Source organism: Juglans regia, chromosome 3 (genome assembly GCF_001411555.2).
Source record: "Juglans regia cultivar Chandler chromosome 3, Walnut 2.0, whole genome shotgun sequence".
NCBI lineage: Eukaryota > Viridiplantae > Streptophyta > Magnoliopsida > Fagales > Juglandaceae > Juglans > Juglans regia.
The window spans coordinates 33,388,301-33,406,931 of NC_049903.1; the positions used below are offsets into that span (position 1 = coordinate 33,388,301).

The window sequence follows — 18,631 nt, forward strand, 5'->3', positions numbered from 1 at the left end:
CAAGAGCGGCCAGAAGAGGTCTCATCATCAAATCCTTTAGTGAGGATCCAAAACTCACTTAAGTCCTACAGTGGGGCTCTTACTAGATGGAGTAAACAAAAGCAAAAAGATAATGAGGAAGAGATTAGATGTAAAACTGACATGATTAGAACTTTGCAAGAGGCAAAAGGCTAACACAATGTAGAGGAAATAAAAAAGCTACAAAGTGAAGTGGGACTCTTACTAGAACAAGAAGGCCTCAAGTGGAAGTAAAGGGCTCAATGGAACTAGTATCAACAAAGGGAACTCCACACAAATTTTTTCATGCTTGTGTAACTCAAAGAAGAAAAAAGAACTGGATTAAGCAAATTTTTTATTCACAATACAGAGTTACGAAGGAGCAAGTTGACATTGAAGAAGCTTTTAAGAGGCACCATGAAGACGTCTTCAAATCTACCACACCTTCTAATGAAAAGAATGAAGCTTGTCTCCAGTTTATAGCAGCTTGGGTGACAGTGGAGATGAAAGAGATTCTGCAACAAGAGTTTACATTAACAGAAGTTGAAGCAATTGTGGTGCAGATGGGTCCTCTAAAATCACTAGGGTTAGATAGGTTTGGGGCTTGCTTTTAACAAACATATTGGAGCATAGTGGGTGATGAGGTATGTAATAAGGTCCTCAATTTCTTAATCTCTAAACTTTAATTTTATTGCTCTAATTCCAAAAGTTAAGACCCCTAGACTCGTATTGAGTACATAAATATTATCCTTTGTAATCTATTTTATAAAATCATTACAAAAACTCTAGCAAATAGACTTAAAAAAGTTCTTCCAGCTAATATATCAAGTCACCAAAATGCTTTTATTTCAAGGAGACTCATCTCAGACAATATAATAGTGGCTTATGAGGCTCTGCACTCTATGAAGACAAGACAATGAGGCAATAAATGTAGTATGACTCTCAAATTGGATATGTCCAAAACTTATAATAGAGTGGAATGGTTTTATCTAAAAGTTGTTATGTAGAAGCTTGGTTTTGGTGCTAAGTGGATTGCTTTAATGGTGGAATATGTTTCCACTGTTATAGTGTTGGTTTTAAATACCCATCTCCTTTGTCCAGCCTAGCCCTTAAATCCAACCCATGTTAAAAAAAAAAAAAAAAAAACTTTGCTGGTACACCTAAGTGAATGGGCTATTTTTCTTTTGAAATAGCCCATTCACTTAGATTCATCTCTCTCATGAATCTCAAGAACAAGGTTACACCTCACGGTGCTAAGAATCTACATAATGTTTGAGCGCCTCCAACCCTTCGAATTTTGTATGTTGGCGCCATTCGGAACGTAGCTCCATTAATTTCCAGCCATTGGTTTCTTTTTCGAGTTAATGGCATTTTCTCCTAACCCCTAACCCTAAGGTTCTATTTAGATGTTGAGCTAAGTTGAGATGACTTAAGTTCTTTATGAATAATAGTGAGTTGAGATGGTGGAGAAGGTTTTGTGAAGTCTATCTAAGATGTGTTTAGATGTTAAGATGGGTTTAGATTTATTTATGAGAAGTTGAAAAAGATTGTAGGTCCTGCACGTAAAGAGATGTTGAGTTGAAAAATATTGTGGGTCCCAATTGTAAAGAGGTTTTGAGTTGAGATGAGTTTAGTGATTTGAGAATTGAGTGTTTAGATGTCAGATTCAGCTTAAAATTAGACCAATGTTTTGTTAAGACGATCTAAATATTGTATAAGTTTCTTATATTTGTTTTGATTATTATAAGATTTAATCTAGGTGTATGCTGTTTAAGCAATCAGTTTGGTGAAAAATATATATGTGCATGAAAGTTGAGGTTTTCGTACAAAGTGTCTTAGTTGAAATATTGTTCCTGGATGTTATAGTAAAGTTGCAGATTTTGTTACAATCTTTCAGCTTGTGACTAATGGTTGAAGGTTTTGTTATTTGGCCTTTAATTTCCTATTAGTAGACGTACTAGTTAGTTTCCGATTAGTTTCCTGATAATGGTTAGTGTAAGCTATAAAAATGTGAGGAATATCCTATAAAAATGCCCATATTGTTGTTCCATCTGTGTGTATCTTCATAGAAACGCCCATATTGAAGATACACATAGATGGAACAACAAATAAGCCCGCAAAATAGAAATGCCCAATTTTTTATGTTGTAAACCCTAGCTTTTCCTATGCTTAAAGTTAACAATGCCCAACCCTCTAACAATATATACACATACCAAATTACTCATTTTCGCACGAAGAACATACAAATTCTATCATTTGAACAAAATATACAATCAACTAACAAACTTCGACATGGACTCACCTCTACGACACCCACTAAGTGAAGAAGACATAGAGAGAAATTTGATGAAGACGAACCAAAAAGAAACCACTCAGATTGGTGCGTTTACCACAAAACACCAATTCTCCTTCAAATCGTCACCATTAGAAAAAACAATCAATGTTCTGGTCTGGAGAGAAGAAAAGGCATTGACTTAGGATTTTTTAATTTTCACCTTCAGTTTGGGGGCAATGAAGTCAGGGGTGCTTTTGTCTTTGCAATGAATGTTATGCACGTGAGCAGCACATACTGGAGGCACTTTCCGTTGCATTTGACGTTGCTGGCAGACGAAAGGAGAGGATTGATAAGTTTTGAAAGTTAGCAGGTCCATTATGACAAAATTATTAGTTTGGTGGCACATTGTGAATTGCGTGAAAGTTCGATGGGGCAAAGTGAAATTAATCAACATCTCCCACAAACCATAGTCCTAACACCACTTCTAGTTATTAGGGGAATAATATCATGGAGTTTGTTTTATTGTTAGTGGAGATTAATTTTACCGTACATGTTTCCTAAACATGAATATGTAATTTTCTTAGTTACAGTGGAGGTGGAGAAAATATCTAATTTACTAGTGGTTGTATAGATATATTGGATGTTATTACGTGGAGTTTTAATACATTTCTTGAATATCATATCAATAATATTATCTTCAACACACATATAGGGGTGTGCAACCGAAACGGCTTTTTTTTTTTCAGTCCAGTCTGAAACCTAGAAATCTGGTTACATTCGGGCAGTTATCCGCTTGAACGACACCTGGGCGGGTGAGAAGAATCCGGATCCAGTTACGGATTCAATTCTGTGACCCGATTATCCGTAACTGGGTCATTTAAAAAAAAACCGCCTGTCTATTTTTGTATGCACAACGAGCACGAGGCCTCCTGTGTTTTGGTAGCTAGCTAGTTAGGCTCTTTACTTCTCCTCTGAAACCTTCCAGCAATTAGCAATGTACATTGTGTCAACTCACACCATATTGCATGAATGCTTTACAAATACGACTCTCTCTCTTTCTCTCTTTGTTGAAAAATCTACAGTGTTGTTTGTGGAGTACTGAATATCTTAAAGTTTTACCATTTCATTTTAATTAAATAGAAATAGAAATCTTTAAGAATTAGGATGAGTATTGAGATGATAAAAAGTGTTTAAATTTTTTTTTTTTTAAATATGGACAATTTAAGCATGATATCAGAATTTTTAAAAAAAAAAACAAACTGCTATAAATTGTTTTTTAAAAGTTAAAGTCTTTTTTTTTAAAAAAAATTTGAAACCCAGATTAAATCTGGTTACAATTCGGATAATCGGATTTACAATCCGGATATCCGGATTGAATCCGGTTATCCGCCATCTTCCAGCCATCGCATGTTGCCTCTCAATTTCCCTTGGGTAAGTCTCTATCGCAGCTCACGTCTTGATCTGTTTTTGTTTTGAAGTTTTCTTAAGAATGATAAATATATATATATATATATATATATATTTGCGTATCTCTGTTACCCTAATCATATGAGGTGTTATTACCCTCTTGCCTTCTTTGAAACGCACGAGTTGAAATAAAACACACTCAATCATGCCCAGTCCGAAAGTAGAAGAATCCAACAAAAGAAAAAGGCACAAGAAAAATAAATAAAAGTCAAATAAAAGCACTACAACTCCATATTAATAAATAAAATAATTGAAGTCCAATAATAAAATTATTCATTAAAGTAAAGAACAATTTAAGTGCAAACAATAATTAATATTAAGAAAGCACATTAAAATAAATTTCACAACTTAAAAATTATAAAATAAATCCAACGAGAAATCTGATAAATTTAAAATAAGAGAACCAATATTTAAATTAATTAAAATAATCATTCAATTAAAATACACTAAAATACAAGGTATCACATCCTCCCCCCTTAAATAAAATTTCGTCTCCAAAATTTGCTTAACTAACAACTGCAACATCTAAGGAGCTCAACATGCTTCCGCTACACACTCTAATTTTTCACCCAAATAAATGTACACGGTAACAACACGCCTCAATAGAAATGAATTCAGCTCATAAATCTATATATGTCATATACATCAGAGTCAATCCTAAAATCTACAAATCCTAAAACCTCGTATACGATAATAGTCTGCAAAGACTCCAAACCTTAAATATCCACATCATCATCTCTTAGTCTCCCAGTTTCTACACCTTAAATATGAAGTTTCTTCCTAAACTCACAGATATCTAAACCTCAAATGCTTTTAGGATCTGGATTTGGTTATGGCTGGATATCCGAATCTGGATCCGGTTGCACACCCTTAGCCTACACACACACACACATATATATATAGGCTATGAACAAGAAGGAAGAGAACTGGTCATGATTTGCGCAGCTGATAGAAGACGCTAAAATTTTTTTTCAAGGAAGATCACCGGATTGGAGGATCCAACATACATATTGAGAATGTAATAAAGTGGCTAAGCAGCTGGCAAAACTTGCTATTTCTTACAATGAGGAATTAGTTTGAATTGAAAATTGTCCAGTAGAGATCTCTAGCTAGACTTATTCTACAGGATAAACTGTGGCAATGAAGTTACCTTTATTTTAAAATAATAATAATAATAATAATTTATAATCTTTCAATGAATCATCAAATAAATATCAATATAAATAATTTATATGTATTACACGTTTCATAGAGTTTTTCAATTAAAGCCACAAAGAGATATTAAAGGTAACATATAAAAATCAATATAATAACCAACCATTATAATCGCTAGAGTCCAAACTTTGGTAACAAAGAGAAAAAGGGCAACAATGAAAAAACAGAGTAAATATATATAGTATAAATCATATATCTAGAGAGATATTTTATCGTGGAGTTTGTCTGTTTAGATGGATGGGTTGGTGGATAGAAGCAAAATAAAAGAGATAAATATGTTAGATTAGAAAAAGTAAGTAGCGAAATGACTAAATTGTCTAGACCTTTTAAATGAATTTCAAAACTGTCATGCTGAAAAATTTCATACCATATTTCGGTCAGAATCTCGAAATCAGGCCGAAACAGTTTGAAATACTCTAAAATGACCGAAATTTTGGTCGGAACGAAACACACCATACATATGTACCGGTTACTGTTCCGGCACAGAGAACTCCCGCTAATCCCACCGAAATGAAATGAAATTAAAAACATTGCTTTAGCCATTCAAAGATTTCTATATCAGTCTTTTTTTTTAAAAAAAAAAATTAAGAATTTTAGAAATTCATTATTTTGTTTTGTGACTTGTCAATATTTTTTATCTTCTACTATTATTAATTTTATTTATTATATTTACCAATTTTAATCTTCGAGAGCGTTTTATTTAACTAAGTTGTATATATTTTTTCCAATAAGAACTAAATTGTATTTAAGTTTCCAAAACTATCATCCAATTACTATAATGAAATTTGGGAAACATATTATATACTATACCTTCATTTCATTTATATATTATTGTGTGTATTTTTCATTATCCATTGCTACTTAAATTTACTTTTTTTTTTAAAAGTAAGAACTAATCTAATAGTTGATAGAAAATGCCACATCTACAATGAAAGTGAGATGAAACAGATAAGCAGTGCCCTTCCTTAATAATCCCCACCCCAACTTGGGCGGGGTGACACTTCGTAACCAGCCCCCGCTCGCACCCTACCTCTTCACTAACTATTGAATGGATGGGAAAATTTGTTCAACGATTGCATCAATCCACATTGCCGCAAGCAGCCTCAACTAAAGTCATCCTAGTCACCTTAACCAAAAACTCTCTTCACCAATAGTCATCCTCAATCTATCTCAACTAGAGTCTTCCTCGACCAGATAAACCCATCGTGGTTAGGGCAGGTGGTGCGCCAACTCCCCGAAAAAATAGGGGGTGGGTGCCATGTGGCATTGCCCCCACTCAGGTTTTACCCACCCCCCAAGTTTATATAAATATATATATTTATAAATAAATAAATAAAAACAAAACAAGTTTTTTTATTAAAACGAAATTGTTTTGTTTTAGGTTAAAATATAACATCTTCCTGGACTCGGACCTTTGTCTTTCCTCTCTTCCCCCTCTCTCTCTCTCTCTCTCCCTCTCTCCCCCCATATGATAATAGTGTGTGACGATGGGCAAACAATCCAATCTACCCGCCCAGCATCCAGGCAGGATCACCTGCCCATGCGGAACAAGGTTGGGGCCAAGGGACCAAACTCGACTCCTTGCCCATGCAGGTGTAGGGGCAAGGTGGCTCGCTGCTCATCTGCTAAGGCTGGCTGTAGGCCTAACCATGGTCGATGTGGGTCTCTCAACCTCATCGAGAAAAGTATTTCTCTTAAGGTTGAGCAAAATTCCGAAAATCCGACTTCAAATTCGACTCCGCACCGACTCTGACTCTAACTCCAATTTTACCTTCCAACTCTAATATTGTACATATGTTATAAGAATATATATTTATCTATATATTAATCATATATACTAGTATAGTTATATAGATATATAACTATAAATTTTATAATTAAATTCAATAATATACTAATATGAACTAATTATTATAAGATAATATACTAATACTATAATATAGATAGACTAATAATAATTTAGCATATGCAAATATCATATTATTACTACCATACATAATCAAGTATAGAAATAAGTTAGACACTAATATAATAAGTCTAGTATAATAAATTAAAAACACATAATACTAATAATTTACTAAAGTATAATAATATGTAATTAGCTACTAGAAAGTCTAGCAATTAATTAAGTTAGAAATAAGTTAGACACCAGTTAGTATAATAAACCCAAAATAAACTCATGCCAAGACGGGACGATGGCAAGAAAGACAAACTTGCTAAGTTTGAGGGAATCTACTTGTTTTTTATTCCAAAACCTTTCTTTTTTTGGCATGCTGTTCCTTGAGTAAGGAGTGTCATGCACATGTAATTAGATAATATAATATAAGTCTAATTAGATATTATAGTATATAAATAAATTAGATACTATTTATTATTTATGGACATGCATGATCGTGACGAGAAAAGAGAGAGGAGATGAGAGGAAGGGAGGGTCAATAAAACAGATTGATCAAATGTTGATCGGAGGGGTTTTTTTGCGGAGTAAATACGATACATGAGACAGCTGATTCAACTTAGCTTTATTTTTGGATTAAAATAGTGCGTAGAATTTCCACACATGACGATCGACCAATCGCTTTCCCCATAAACTTAGCTATATATATATGGTAGGTCCCAATATAAAGGTATCTAGCTTGGGCAAAGAAAGACGTTCAAACACAGCTTCTATGATAGAGAAACGTGAGTGACCAAACATTAAAGACATTCAAACTTAAAGTTTCAAACAAGTTAGCGAAAATTCGCGATAAGAACTAAGGAAGATTCCTAGCTAGCTAGCAGAAACCGTCACGCTTTTGTTTCAAATATTTATCATGTCTTGGAAAGAGAAAAACACACGGACTCATCATAAGCGTTATTTTTTCAAACAAAAAATTGCAAGAAACCAAAAAAAACGCATTTAATTGGTACGAATTAGTTCGATCTCGCTACAAGAGATTTTATCTTTAGAGACTAATTTTTTAGGGACCAATTAAATTTCAATTCTAAAAGTACTTATTTAGGACGAAAATTAAATTTCGGCTCAAAATATAGAAGCAATTTTTTATGCTTTTGAACAGAGAAATATTTGTTCGAGCTAGTTTTTCTGGAATGAAATATAGCATATAAAAAAAAGATTCGAAAGTTCACAAAAACGTTTGAACAATATTTTAATTACCATTTGAATGGTTACATAACTGTTCGAATAATGGTCGAGGCAGGAAAACATATACTATTGTGCCGGAGAAAGGTCGAACTAAAGTTTTGGTGAGAAGTTATAAATAAATCTGACAGGGATGTTGCTATACTGTTTGAACGATCTCATACAAGTTCGAACAGTATTTTAATTCAAGTTCAAATGTTGACATAATTGTTTGAATAATCATCTTGGCGGGAATGTATACACAATTGTGCTTGGGGAAAGTTAGAATTAACTCGTTTGAAAGCTATATTTAATCATTCGAACAGATTTTTTGTTGGACCAGTCCCGAAATAAAAGCAAGTTATGTAAAATTAAGTTTTTTATTCGTATTGTCTAATAATATTTTTTTCATTTACACTATTTCTAATGATTTTTCTTATAAGACAAGATGGTATCACTTATGAAAACTACTGTGGCTCCATTTGATGAATCATTTGTGAATAATATTCAAATCTTTTCTTAGGTTCTTGGACCATGTTGTGGATATTTGAGGGGCTTAGGACGTTACGTAAAGCCTTCCTAAACATCAGCATCCTCTTCTCAAGTCAGCTTGAATAACAACTCTCGAAAATTAGAGGAAACAAGGGTTGAAATCGAACATTTGAGGTCCAAACAAAGAGAGTTGTAGACTCAATTAAATTAGGCAGTGGATATAGAGACGAGATTAGAACAAAACATGCAGAAGAAGCTGAATATTCAATCCAAAACTCTATGCCACCACAATCCTAGAAATTATTTTCTTTAGTTGACTTTTTATTATTCTGACTTAATGCAACATTTGAACAAATGTGATGTTTCAATTACAATATTTAATATTATTTTCATATTTTGAATTTATACCATAAGTATTTTTCGAATGTAAAATACCCAGTTCAAACGGTAATTTATAGTTGATTACCCTTCGAACGCATTTTAGCTTCCATTCGAATTACCATTCAAAACCATTCAAATGACTTGAGAATTGTCAATTATGTTTGAATAGATTAATTGTCTACTCGAATAGACTTCATGTTTGGACATTCAAACAAATAATAGTTTGTTCAAACACATTTGTCATTATTTGAATTTACCATACATTGTTCGAACAAACATATTGAACCACCCGTTTGAACATATGTTTTCAATTCGAACGTATATAAATTATGTTTGATTAGATTATTTTTGTTCGAACATAAATATAACTATTCGAACAGAAATAAATTGTTCGAACACTCCCTCCATTCGAACAAGATCAAATAAATTCGCGTCGTTCAAATCAAATTTCAATTGAGTTCGAACAGATACTCGCCTGTTCAAACAGTAAATATTCCATTCGAACAGATTTTAGGGACGGAAATGTTTCATACCAAAAGAATATTCTCTTTCGAATGCTTTCAACCGGTCTGCCAGATTTCATCCCAAAAAGTATTCTTTTGGATGAAATTGAAATTTTGTCTCCAAAATCTTTTGAGACAAACCTTTTGGAACGAAATAGAGACAACAAATTTTAGTCTTTAATACTCTTTTGGGATGAAAATGCTTTTGGGACAGAATTTTTCATCCAAAAAAATGCATTCTCTTGTAGTGTCTGCAAATAATCCATTTCTTTTAAAATATTAACTAATTTAAGACACATTTTAGTTTTAACAAAATAAAAATATGATCGATCAGTTTGTTCTATATATATTGCATGTAGTCAACGAAATTAAGATTTGATTGGAGCTACGTAAACGGCTGCAGGAACATGTACATACAATGCATGCATCCATGCCCAAGCCAAATCTTTGGGGCGGCAGCTAATAATTCCTAGCTAGCTTCAACTATATATTTTATATATATATATATATATATTAATTCACCCGATGAAGACAACAAGAAAATTAAAAAAGAGTAACAAGAACCAAATTATAAATTCGATCGTAAGCTATATATGGATGATCTTGATCCAACAGTACTCCCTCGAAATGGCCTTTCCCCTACTTGAAGGGGCGGGGGCATTGATCATTTCTAATGGCATGTAAACTAGGGAACTGTTCACAGATGATCCAAGATTCAGTTTCTCGATCTGATCATCGTCCAACCACACACATATAACATATTATTGGTCCAGTAATCAAGGCAAAGCATCGCAATGATCATTCAGACCATGGCATATATGCACATTTCCATCGTCATTACAGCTTGATGATCTACAGCATCATCACATATATATATATATATATATATATATATATATATATATTTATATATATCTCTCTGATCTTTAACCTTTGAGTTTCTCACGAGCCATGCAAAGCACATGAACGTGGCCGCTTTCTTGTTCACTGGATTAATGTATTGAGTATAAACTATATATATATATATAGTTGGATTTGGATATATTAAAGATCAGACAAAATCCAGATGGCCAAAATGAAAGTATTTCCTTCTCTGTCAAATGGATGATGATGACTATACAGTACAGTGTACTACTACTACCGGTTCGTATGGCAATTTCCTTCCTGATTTGCCACTTTAGTTTTCCTGTCATAAAAATGACACTACTGCATGCAGCATGCATGCAGCCTGCCATCACAATCCTGGGAAAGTTTAGAATCTGATTCAGATATATATAATTGATATATATAGATCATCATGCACGTCATTTTGAATTTCCCCCCACGTTATTGTCTTCTGAAACTGAAATGATTCCCAACTTTTGTTTCTGATATTCATCTTATCTTGAAGACATGCGCAATCGCAATCCGTTAAAATTATATGGGCCAACCCACCACTAGCTAGTAGATATACACATGAAAAAAACAGAAAGAAATCATGAAATTGGGATACTCTTGCTTAAATTGGAATAAATTTTATAAGTAATCTTTATATATAATTATGTATGTAGTTTGATAGAGTTAGCCAATAAAATCTAAAAAAGATCGATTACGTACCCTTAAGTACAAATTATAAATGCAATGTTATTTGTATATGTACGTTGTTTTGTTTCATATATGTATGTATGCATGTAAATAAGCATTGGATGCAAGCAAGCCCTTCGATATAATACAACTGCATAACCAGCTTTGTTAATCTCCATCCTTGAAAAACAATGGTAATAATTTAGAAATCCCCTGTAGCTAGAAAGAGAATAAAAAAAGGGTATCATATCACAGGCGGCGGCCAAGCATGATCTAGCATGCATGATTATCTCTGTATATATATATATATATAGCTTTATAATTATTAGAAAATCTTGAATTTATTTTATAGATTAAGGATAGTCGTAATTCAAGATCAGCATCGTGGATGAAATGTACGTACATATATATATATATATATATTATATGCATATAATATTCTGTACAATAGGTTGGATATATATACTTTAAAATGTCAAGTTGAAGATGCTGATCGATCACTGATGTTTAAAATTTCAAGTGGGAGGAAGCTGGTGATGATACATACATATATTATATAAAGATGATCTTGACTGTTTCATCAACTTTTTATATGATAAAACGAGAACTATTTTTTTTCTATTTTTTTTTTTTTAAGAAGAGAGGCAATACGGTAAACTTAAAATGAGATCGATGCAGTTGATTGAAAAAAAAAAAAAAAACGTCTTGAAAAGCCAATATGAAAAGTCCCCACACATACAATATTATGACTTGCAATTAGAATTTAGAACGTCCCCACCGGCACAAGTGCATACTGCATACACATGGTGAATCACGTGCTAAAGTTTGAAGGTCCAAGTTTCAGCCGCCGAGTGCTTGGACCAGAAACAAAAGGGGGCTCACGTTTAAAGGCTGATCTAAATCATACATATATATATATATATATATATATATATAAATATATATATATACATGAATTGTAATAAAAACTCTGCGGCTGGCAAGGACGTTGGCGGGGCTTGCAAAGATCGATCGAGGAAATTAAAAGCTTGGCTAACTTAATTAATTAGCTAGGAATAGGATCATGACCCATATTATATGCACCTAATTAAGTAAATAATTATAAAGTTTAGGAGTAAGCAAAGGGAATTGGTCCGATTTAATTTGTCTTTGCAACTTCATGCATGCAGGAATCTTCTTAATTAGTACGTACGATTGAGCTTAATAATTAATTAATTAAATCCTTATCATTATAATCGTGCCTACGCGGCTAGCTTCTTCTTATATATGCAAGTTGATCATCCAGTTGCCATTCTTTTTGGGAGCAGTTGTGAGCCATATGCTGCACCTTTTTGTCCTCCAGTATTACCTAACTAGCTACTTGCCTCTTCGTTTGCGTGGCACCCAGCCACCCAAATGACGCAAAAACCATTACTGCAGCTTACTTACACAAGATTAATTTTGCATAATTTGGATCAATCCGACCTATACAACAATATAGACTCTCAAGAAACACATATTTCTCCCGATAAAAAGCCTAATAGGAGGAGTGATGTAACTCCTTATAAAGTTCATGATGAGTTTGTTCCTAAACCGTGTGGGACTTCTCAATACGCCCCCTCACGTATGAGCCGGTATTTTTGATACCATCATCATGGGTAGGTCGCTGGAGCCCATCATCAGTCATAGGTTAACCTGCTCTAATACTATGTAGAAATAATTATTTCTCCCCATAAAAAGCGTAATAAGAGGAGTGGGATAACTTCTTATAAAGTCTAGGATGAGTTTGTTCCTAAGCCGTGTGGAATTTCTCAACAAAACATGTGTTTGTTCTGCTTAATGATGGAATATTAATGTTTTAGAATGATGAGATCATGAGATGTGTAAGATCATAAGGGAGTAGGCTAGGGTACCCAAACCTAAACACAATCTAGTTTTACAAAACACGTACACACGTACAAGCTAGGAGACCAAAGATCAAGGCCGGCTAATTAATTTGTTCTTTGGAAAAATCAAGGAAGGGATCGACTTATACTAAAGAAGACCTTGTTGTGGTTCAACTAATGCATCGAGAAACTGTAGTTGAAGGTTGCAACTGATGAAAGCACAGTACTATATATATATATATAGTCATCAAATGCATGTATTGTCACTTTTGATTAGATTTTTATTTTTTTAACTTTCAGTACCTGCATGCTCTGGATCCCCATTTAGAGGGAAAGCATGAAAATAGATAGAGATAGTTGAGATTCGAGTGATAAAAGCTTTGGTGGCTAAGAATTAATGGTGCATGCAATTGTACCAATGCAAGGTGCACACACTTTGATGGCAATTGGAGCAAGAGATCTCGGGTGGATCTTGAAGAATAGAGGCTAGAGAATCGAATGGAACGACGCGTGTGGTATTTTAGATAGTGGTGAAATGGTTGCTTATGAGCCCCATGCAAGGTTTTGGGCGACAATTGTGGGTCATGCACCTACCTATTTGCAATGTTGTTCGACAGTCTTGAAGATATATCTACGATATAGGAATCTGTCGACAAGACAGGTGATGAGTGTCGTAGGCAGTCGGGAAGCAATAGATCGACTTTAGAGAGGAAAAAACACATTAGAAAAGCTTATGAAAAAGGAGCCGTTGGGGAAAGGAGGAGGAAGATGACAAGAAGGGGGAGAATCCATGCAAGCTCCATTGAGGCACGCAACTTTGGGAATAGAAGATTAACTGCATGCATGGGAGAGTTTTCCAGAAATAAAGGTGGTTCATGAGCTACTGAGGGCCGGGGGGAAACGAGAACTAGATTGTTTGTGATACAATCACCTGTATCGTTCCCAATTAAACTGGGTTTCATCCTACGATCAAGGTTATTTTGAGCTATGTTCTTTCATGCAAATTAAAGGGTGAAAAGAAGATTTCATAACAAGGACAGAAATGAATCCCATTATCTGTTTTGAAAGTTTGGGCCGTTGCATATACATGCAGTACTGTGTGTGTAAAGATGCATTACTATTAAATTATATATTTCAAATCAAAAGCTAGCACCCATCGTTTATTTGTGGGATCCAGCACTTCTATCATGTTAAAAGCTAGCATTCGTTTAATCCCAACTAATTGTTCCTTCGTTTCAGATGGATCCATGAAATATTAGAAGGAAAATGATAATTTTATAATTATTTTACAACTTTTTTATAACTCCATATGAAATGGAGAGTATGAGAGTATTTCTGTATCAAACGGGCTTAATTATTGAGAGATTTTTAAATATGAGTTCTTTCCAAACTTCCTATAAAAAATAAAATAAAATAAAATAAAAAACCATAAGAAGAAATCGTACGTGCAACTTAAGGTAACAATTAATTTGATGAGAATTGAATGTAGATAGTCGACACCCTATACTTATTCCTAACTCAGAAGGGAATAAACTTATGGCATCAAAGTTTATAACGATATACCAATAATATATATATATATATATATATATATATATATATATGAGCAGTGTTATTCATAAGTCACACATTATGCATATTTATTGAAAAATATATTTTTTTATTTTTTTATCTTATTTTATTTATAAATATGTTTAAAATTATTTTTATTAAATAAATAAATAAAAATAATATATTTTTAAATAAATATACAAGACATAAAAGTTTATATCTAAAATTTTTCAATATATACATATTTTTGTCTTTGCCTTGATTGACCTCGTCTCAGGGACGCTCTTGTAATTGAACATAGACCCACTAGGCTCTATTTTATCATACCACATGATATTTACTCAACTCCCATACCTCTTTACAAAATCCAGCCCACCTCTCTCTCCCTCTCCCTCTCCCTCTCCCTCATCCTCTCCCCCCGCCCACTGGATCGATCACCAGAGCCAACTCTTCGAGGACCCGAGCCTTCTCTTCCTCTCCAATACATATATGCACGCAATTCGTGCACTTCCATAGTTACTGATACAGCAACGTTCTCAAAAGCAAGAAAGCTGATCTGAATCTCAAATATCAAGTATAAGAAAAAGGAAAATGCTTTCGACTCCTCCCAAATCGTCTCTCCTGCTCCACAGAATCAACGCCAACACCACAACCACCAATACAGCGACACAGTGCCACAAGCGGTCTCCTCTGACCTGCGCCACCAAGGTGCCCGAAAACGTGGCACGCTTCCACACCCACGCGATTGGGCCCGACCAGTGCTGCTCCACCGTGATCCAGGAGATCGCCGCCCCCGCTTCCACGGTGTGGCCCGTCGTCCGCCGTTTCGATAACCCGCAGGCCTACAAGCACTTCGTCAAGAGCTGCAACCTCATCGGCGGTGATGGCGACGTCGGCACCCTCCGTGAAGTCCTCGTCATATCGGGCCTCCCCGCCGCCCGCAGCACCGAGCGCTTAGAGATTCTGGACGAAGAACGTCACGTCATCAGCTTCAGCGTCGTCGGCGGTGACCATCGCCTCGCCAACTACCGGTCCGTCACCACTCTCCACCCCACACCATCGGGTAACGGCACCGTCGTGATCGAGTCATACGTTGTCGACGTCCCGCCGGGGAACACCAAGGAAGATACCTGCGTGTTCGTCGACACCATCGTTCGCTGCAACCTCCAGTCGCTTGCCCAGATTGCCGAAAACTTAGCCAGACGAAACAAGTCATCGTCATGAAAGTAACGTTTTTCCGACTATAAATATAATACTATATTCTCTTGTCAATGTCGTCGATCATTCGCCGTCGTTTTTGTGATTATCCGTTGTGAGTGATAGAGCATAGCTAGTTCTCATTCTCATCTTCCATATAATATTTGTCTTTCTGTAATACAAATCATCAAGATTATTGTGATATAAGTCTCCACCAGTCTTTGTTCCTTTCCTGTGTTTTTTATTTATATAATGCAGTCGATGCAGCCAAACTTTCCTTTGTCACTTTGTATGTGTTTTAAAAGTATTTCTCTGACTTAGTAAACAGGAGCAAAAGAGAACGAAAAGAAAGATTAGGTGCCAGTGGAATTGAACGAATATAGGTATATAGGGGTTTGTGTAGGTTAAAATGGAGTTTGTACGATTCACGCAGCTGTTCGTGTGTCAGAGGCCAGAGATTAGATAGATTGGAAGAAGAAGAAGATGGCCAACAAAAAGAAAGACGTCTCTGAACTTTTGAATAAATAATGAAAAAAGACATTGCAAGTGGTGGTGGTCATATGGTGTATTTATTTTGAAGTTTCCCACGTGAATTGGCCGGGCTCTGAGCCGAGCCTCCTGAAGTTAAGGCGTCTATGACGTCGACGGTGATTTATTTCAGTACTGATCTTATGTTTTTCCTCTGATTTTCAGAACATCAATATACCCCATTAATTGATGAAGAAAAATATAAACAATATATAATCACATCTCTTGATCTTTATTAAATTATACGTACCGCCAAGAGTAGGACCACTGGAATGGAACCTTAGAAACTGTATGTGTGGGCTTATTCATGCATGCACATGCTCTACTGCTAAATTTGCTCCACCAAACGCACACATATAATTCGATTAAAGTTGTTTTTAATTAGTTAATCTTGCTTAGGTAAGAAGGTAAATGGAATCCACGTTAAAGCAAAGAACGAATCAATCAAAACTTTATGGGATAAGATCACGCCCCTAGAATATTGATATATATACATGGTTAATGATGTTCTACACGTCCAAGGTTAAACCCAATTTGGCTTTTTCCATTTGTCGAGTATAGAAAAGAAAAGATGGATGGGACCTTAATAATATTATTCATTTGGGGGCATCGGATAGTGTTTATGAATAATTTTATATTATCAGTGGATAAGATTTTAAGTAAGTTTATAAAGAATGAATAATCTTCCCTTATAAAATTGGTTTTACGAGATGAATTAGGTTTATGAATTTCTCTATAGTATCAGAGCTTAGTATAGAACAAATGTAGACTAATTTTACATTATTAACTGTGGATAAGGTATTAAGTATGTTTAAAAGGAATGAACAATCTTCTTTTATAGAATTGGTTTTATGAAATGAGTTAGATCCATAAATTTTTTTATAATATCAGAGTTTGGTATATGAAGAATGAGAGTTTACACTACTTATCTTATGAAAATAATCGGAAAAAATATTGGATTCACGTGAAGAAGGGTGTTAATTAGGAATAATTTCATATTATTTATAGATAAAATCTTAGACATGTTTATAAAAAATACAATCAATTTTATAGAAGGAGTTAGGTTCATAAATTTATTAAGGTAAAAGCTGAGAGTTTTAAGGTAAATGAAGGTGAACAAAGAGAGAGATAGATAAATATGAATGGCCAATGGGGTTAGGCATTAAAAAGGTAGAAAATATGTAGAGGTTATGATGGGAATGAAGAAGATGTACGAGCGAGCAGCAGGAGGGGGAGTTGGCTGCAACTTGACTTTTTGAATAATAACCGGAGTAGGCAGGAAGGCTGAAGCTAAGCTAGCTGTATAAAAGAAAGAAGGAATGGGTGCCGGGTGGATGCAAGTTGCAAATTGTTTTGTTGTTAAATTGGGGTGGGGGGGGGCCACGGGCAGAGGGATCTGTGAGTTCCAGGATGCTGGGTTTTGAATGGGAATGGAGAATGGTCTTATTATGCAAGTTGGGGGATGCAAGTGGGAGAGAAAGAGGCCGCTTTTAATGATCCCCGTGCCTACTACTCTTGTCTGCTTTTCAATTTTCAATGCGTTCACGCCACCCATACCTCTCTCTCTCTCTCTCTCTCTCTCTCTCTCTCTCTCTCGTCCCTTCGTTAACTTTTTCAAACTGGTTATGGAAACCGTGCAACATGTCCCAGACGGCTTATTCAGTGACGATATAATTATAGAGAAATGATATATTTACCTGTTGACTATGTCATCAGATAATATCATTCAAATAAATACTTTGCGTCTCAAATTTGAAACTCAAAAAATATTTTAAATTATTTTTTTTATTTAATAATTAAGAAAATATTTTTTAATAATATTATAAATTTTTTATTTTTTTTAAAAGTGTTTATAATGATTAAAAAATAATTGAAAAAAATAAAATATACTATTCAGTAAAGTTATTCAGATCACTTTTTCTATAGCCATACTAGGACTCGATCATTTACTCTATTTATTTATTTAAAAAATCAGTACTTTTTTAAATGTTATTTTTTAATAAATACTTTTTTAAATGTTAAAGTGTATATATAAAACACAGATTTTAAATATTTTAGAAATAATATTTATATTTTTAAAGTGTATAAATTTTATTCTAGTTTAAAAAAATTAATTTTTTTAATAGTGAATTCAAATTTTTCTTAATGAATGCGCGAGACTTGTACATTTTAAAATTATATCTAATATTACTTTTTTTAAGTTCTTAAACAAATTAAATTTTGATATATATTTTTAAAAATAAATAAATAAAACTCTCTAAAGTGTTTTAAAATATATTTAAAATTATATATAAATTGTAAATAGATTGTAAGCCTACATTATCTTTAATCTTTTGGAGCGAATTGGAAAGGAACGGTAGTGCTTATAACGCCTCCAAGTTCCAAAGCTCTCTCAATTTTCTAAAGAAAATTCACAAGAGTTATTAAATTATCAATAACAATAGTATTATTTAAACCGGAGGTAACAAATCTATAAGGT

General features: G+C 34.1%; 1 protein-coding gene across 1 annotated transcript; it reads left to right on the forward strand.

Moving 5' to 3' along the window:
• The first annotated feature begins 14,773 nt into the window (after positions 1–14,773).
• On the forward strand, positions 14,774–15,909 carry LOC108982305 (abscisic acid receptor PYL4). The gene has a single exon (XM_018953636.2). It carries the CDS (start codon positions 15,019–15,021, stop codon positions 15,649–15,651), a length of 633 nt encoding a protein of 210 aa, XP_018809181.1. The 5' UTR covers positions 14,774–15,018; the 3' UTR covers positions 15,652–15,909.
• The last annotated feature ends 2,722 nt before the right edge of the window (positions 15,910–18,631 follow it).

Coding starts and splice junctions, on each gene's coding strand:
- LOC108982305 (XM_018953636.2), top strand. CDS start 15,019: ATGCTTTCGACTCCTCCCAAATCGTCTCTCCTGCTCCACAGAATCAAC.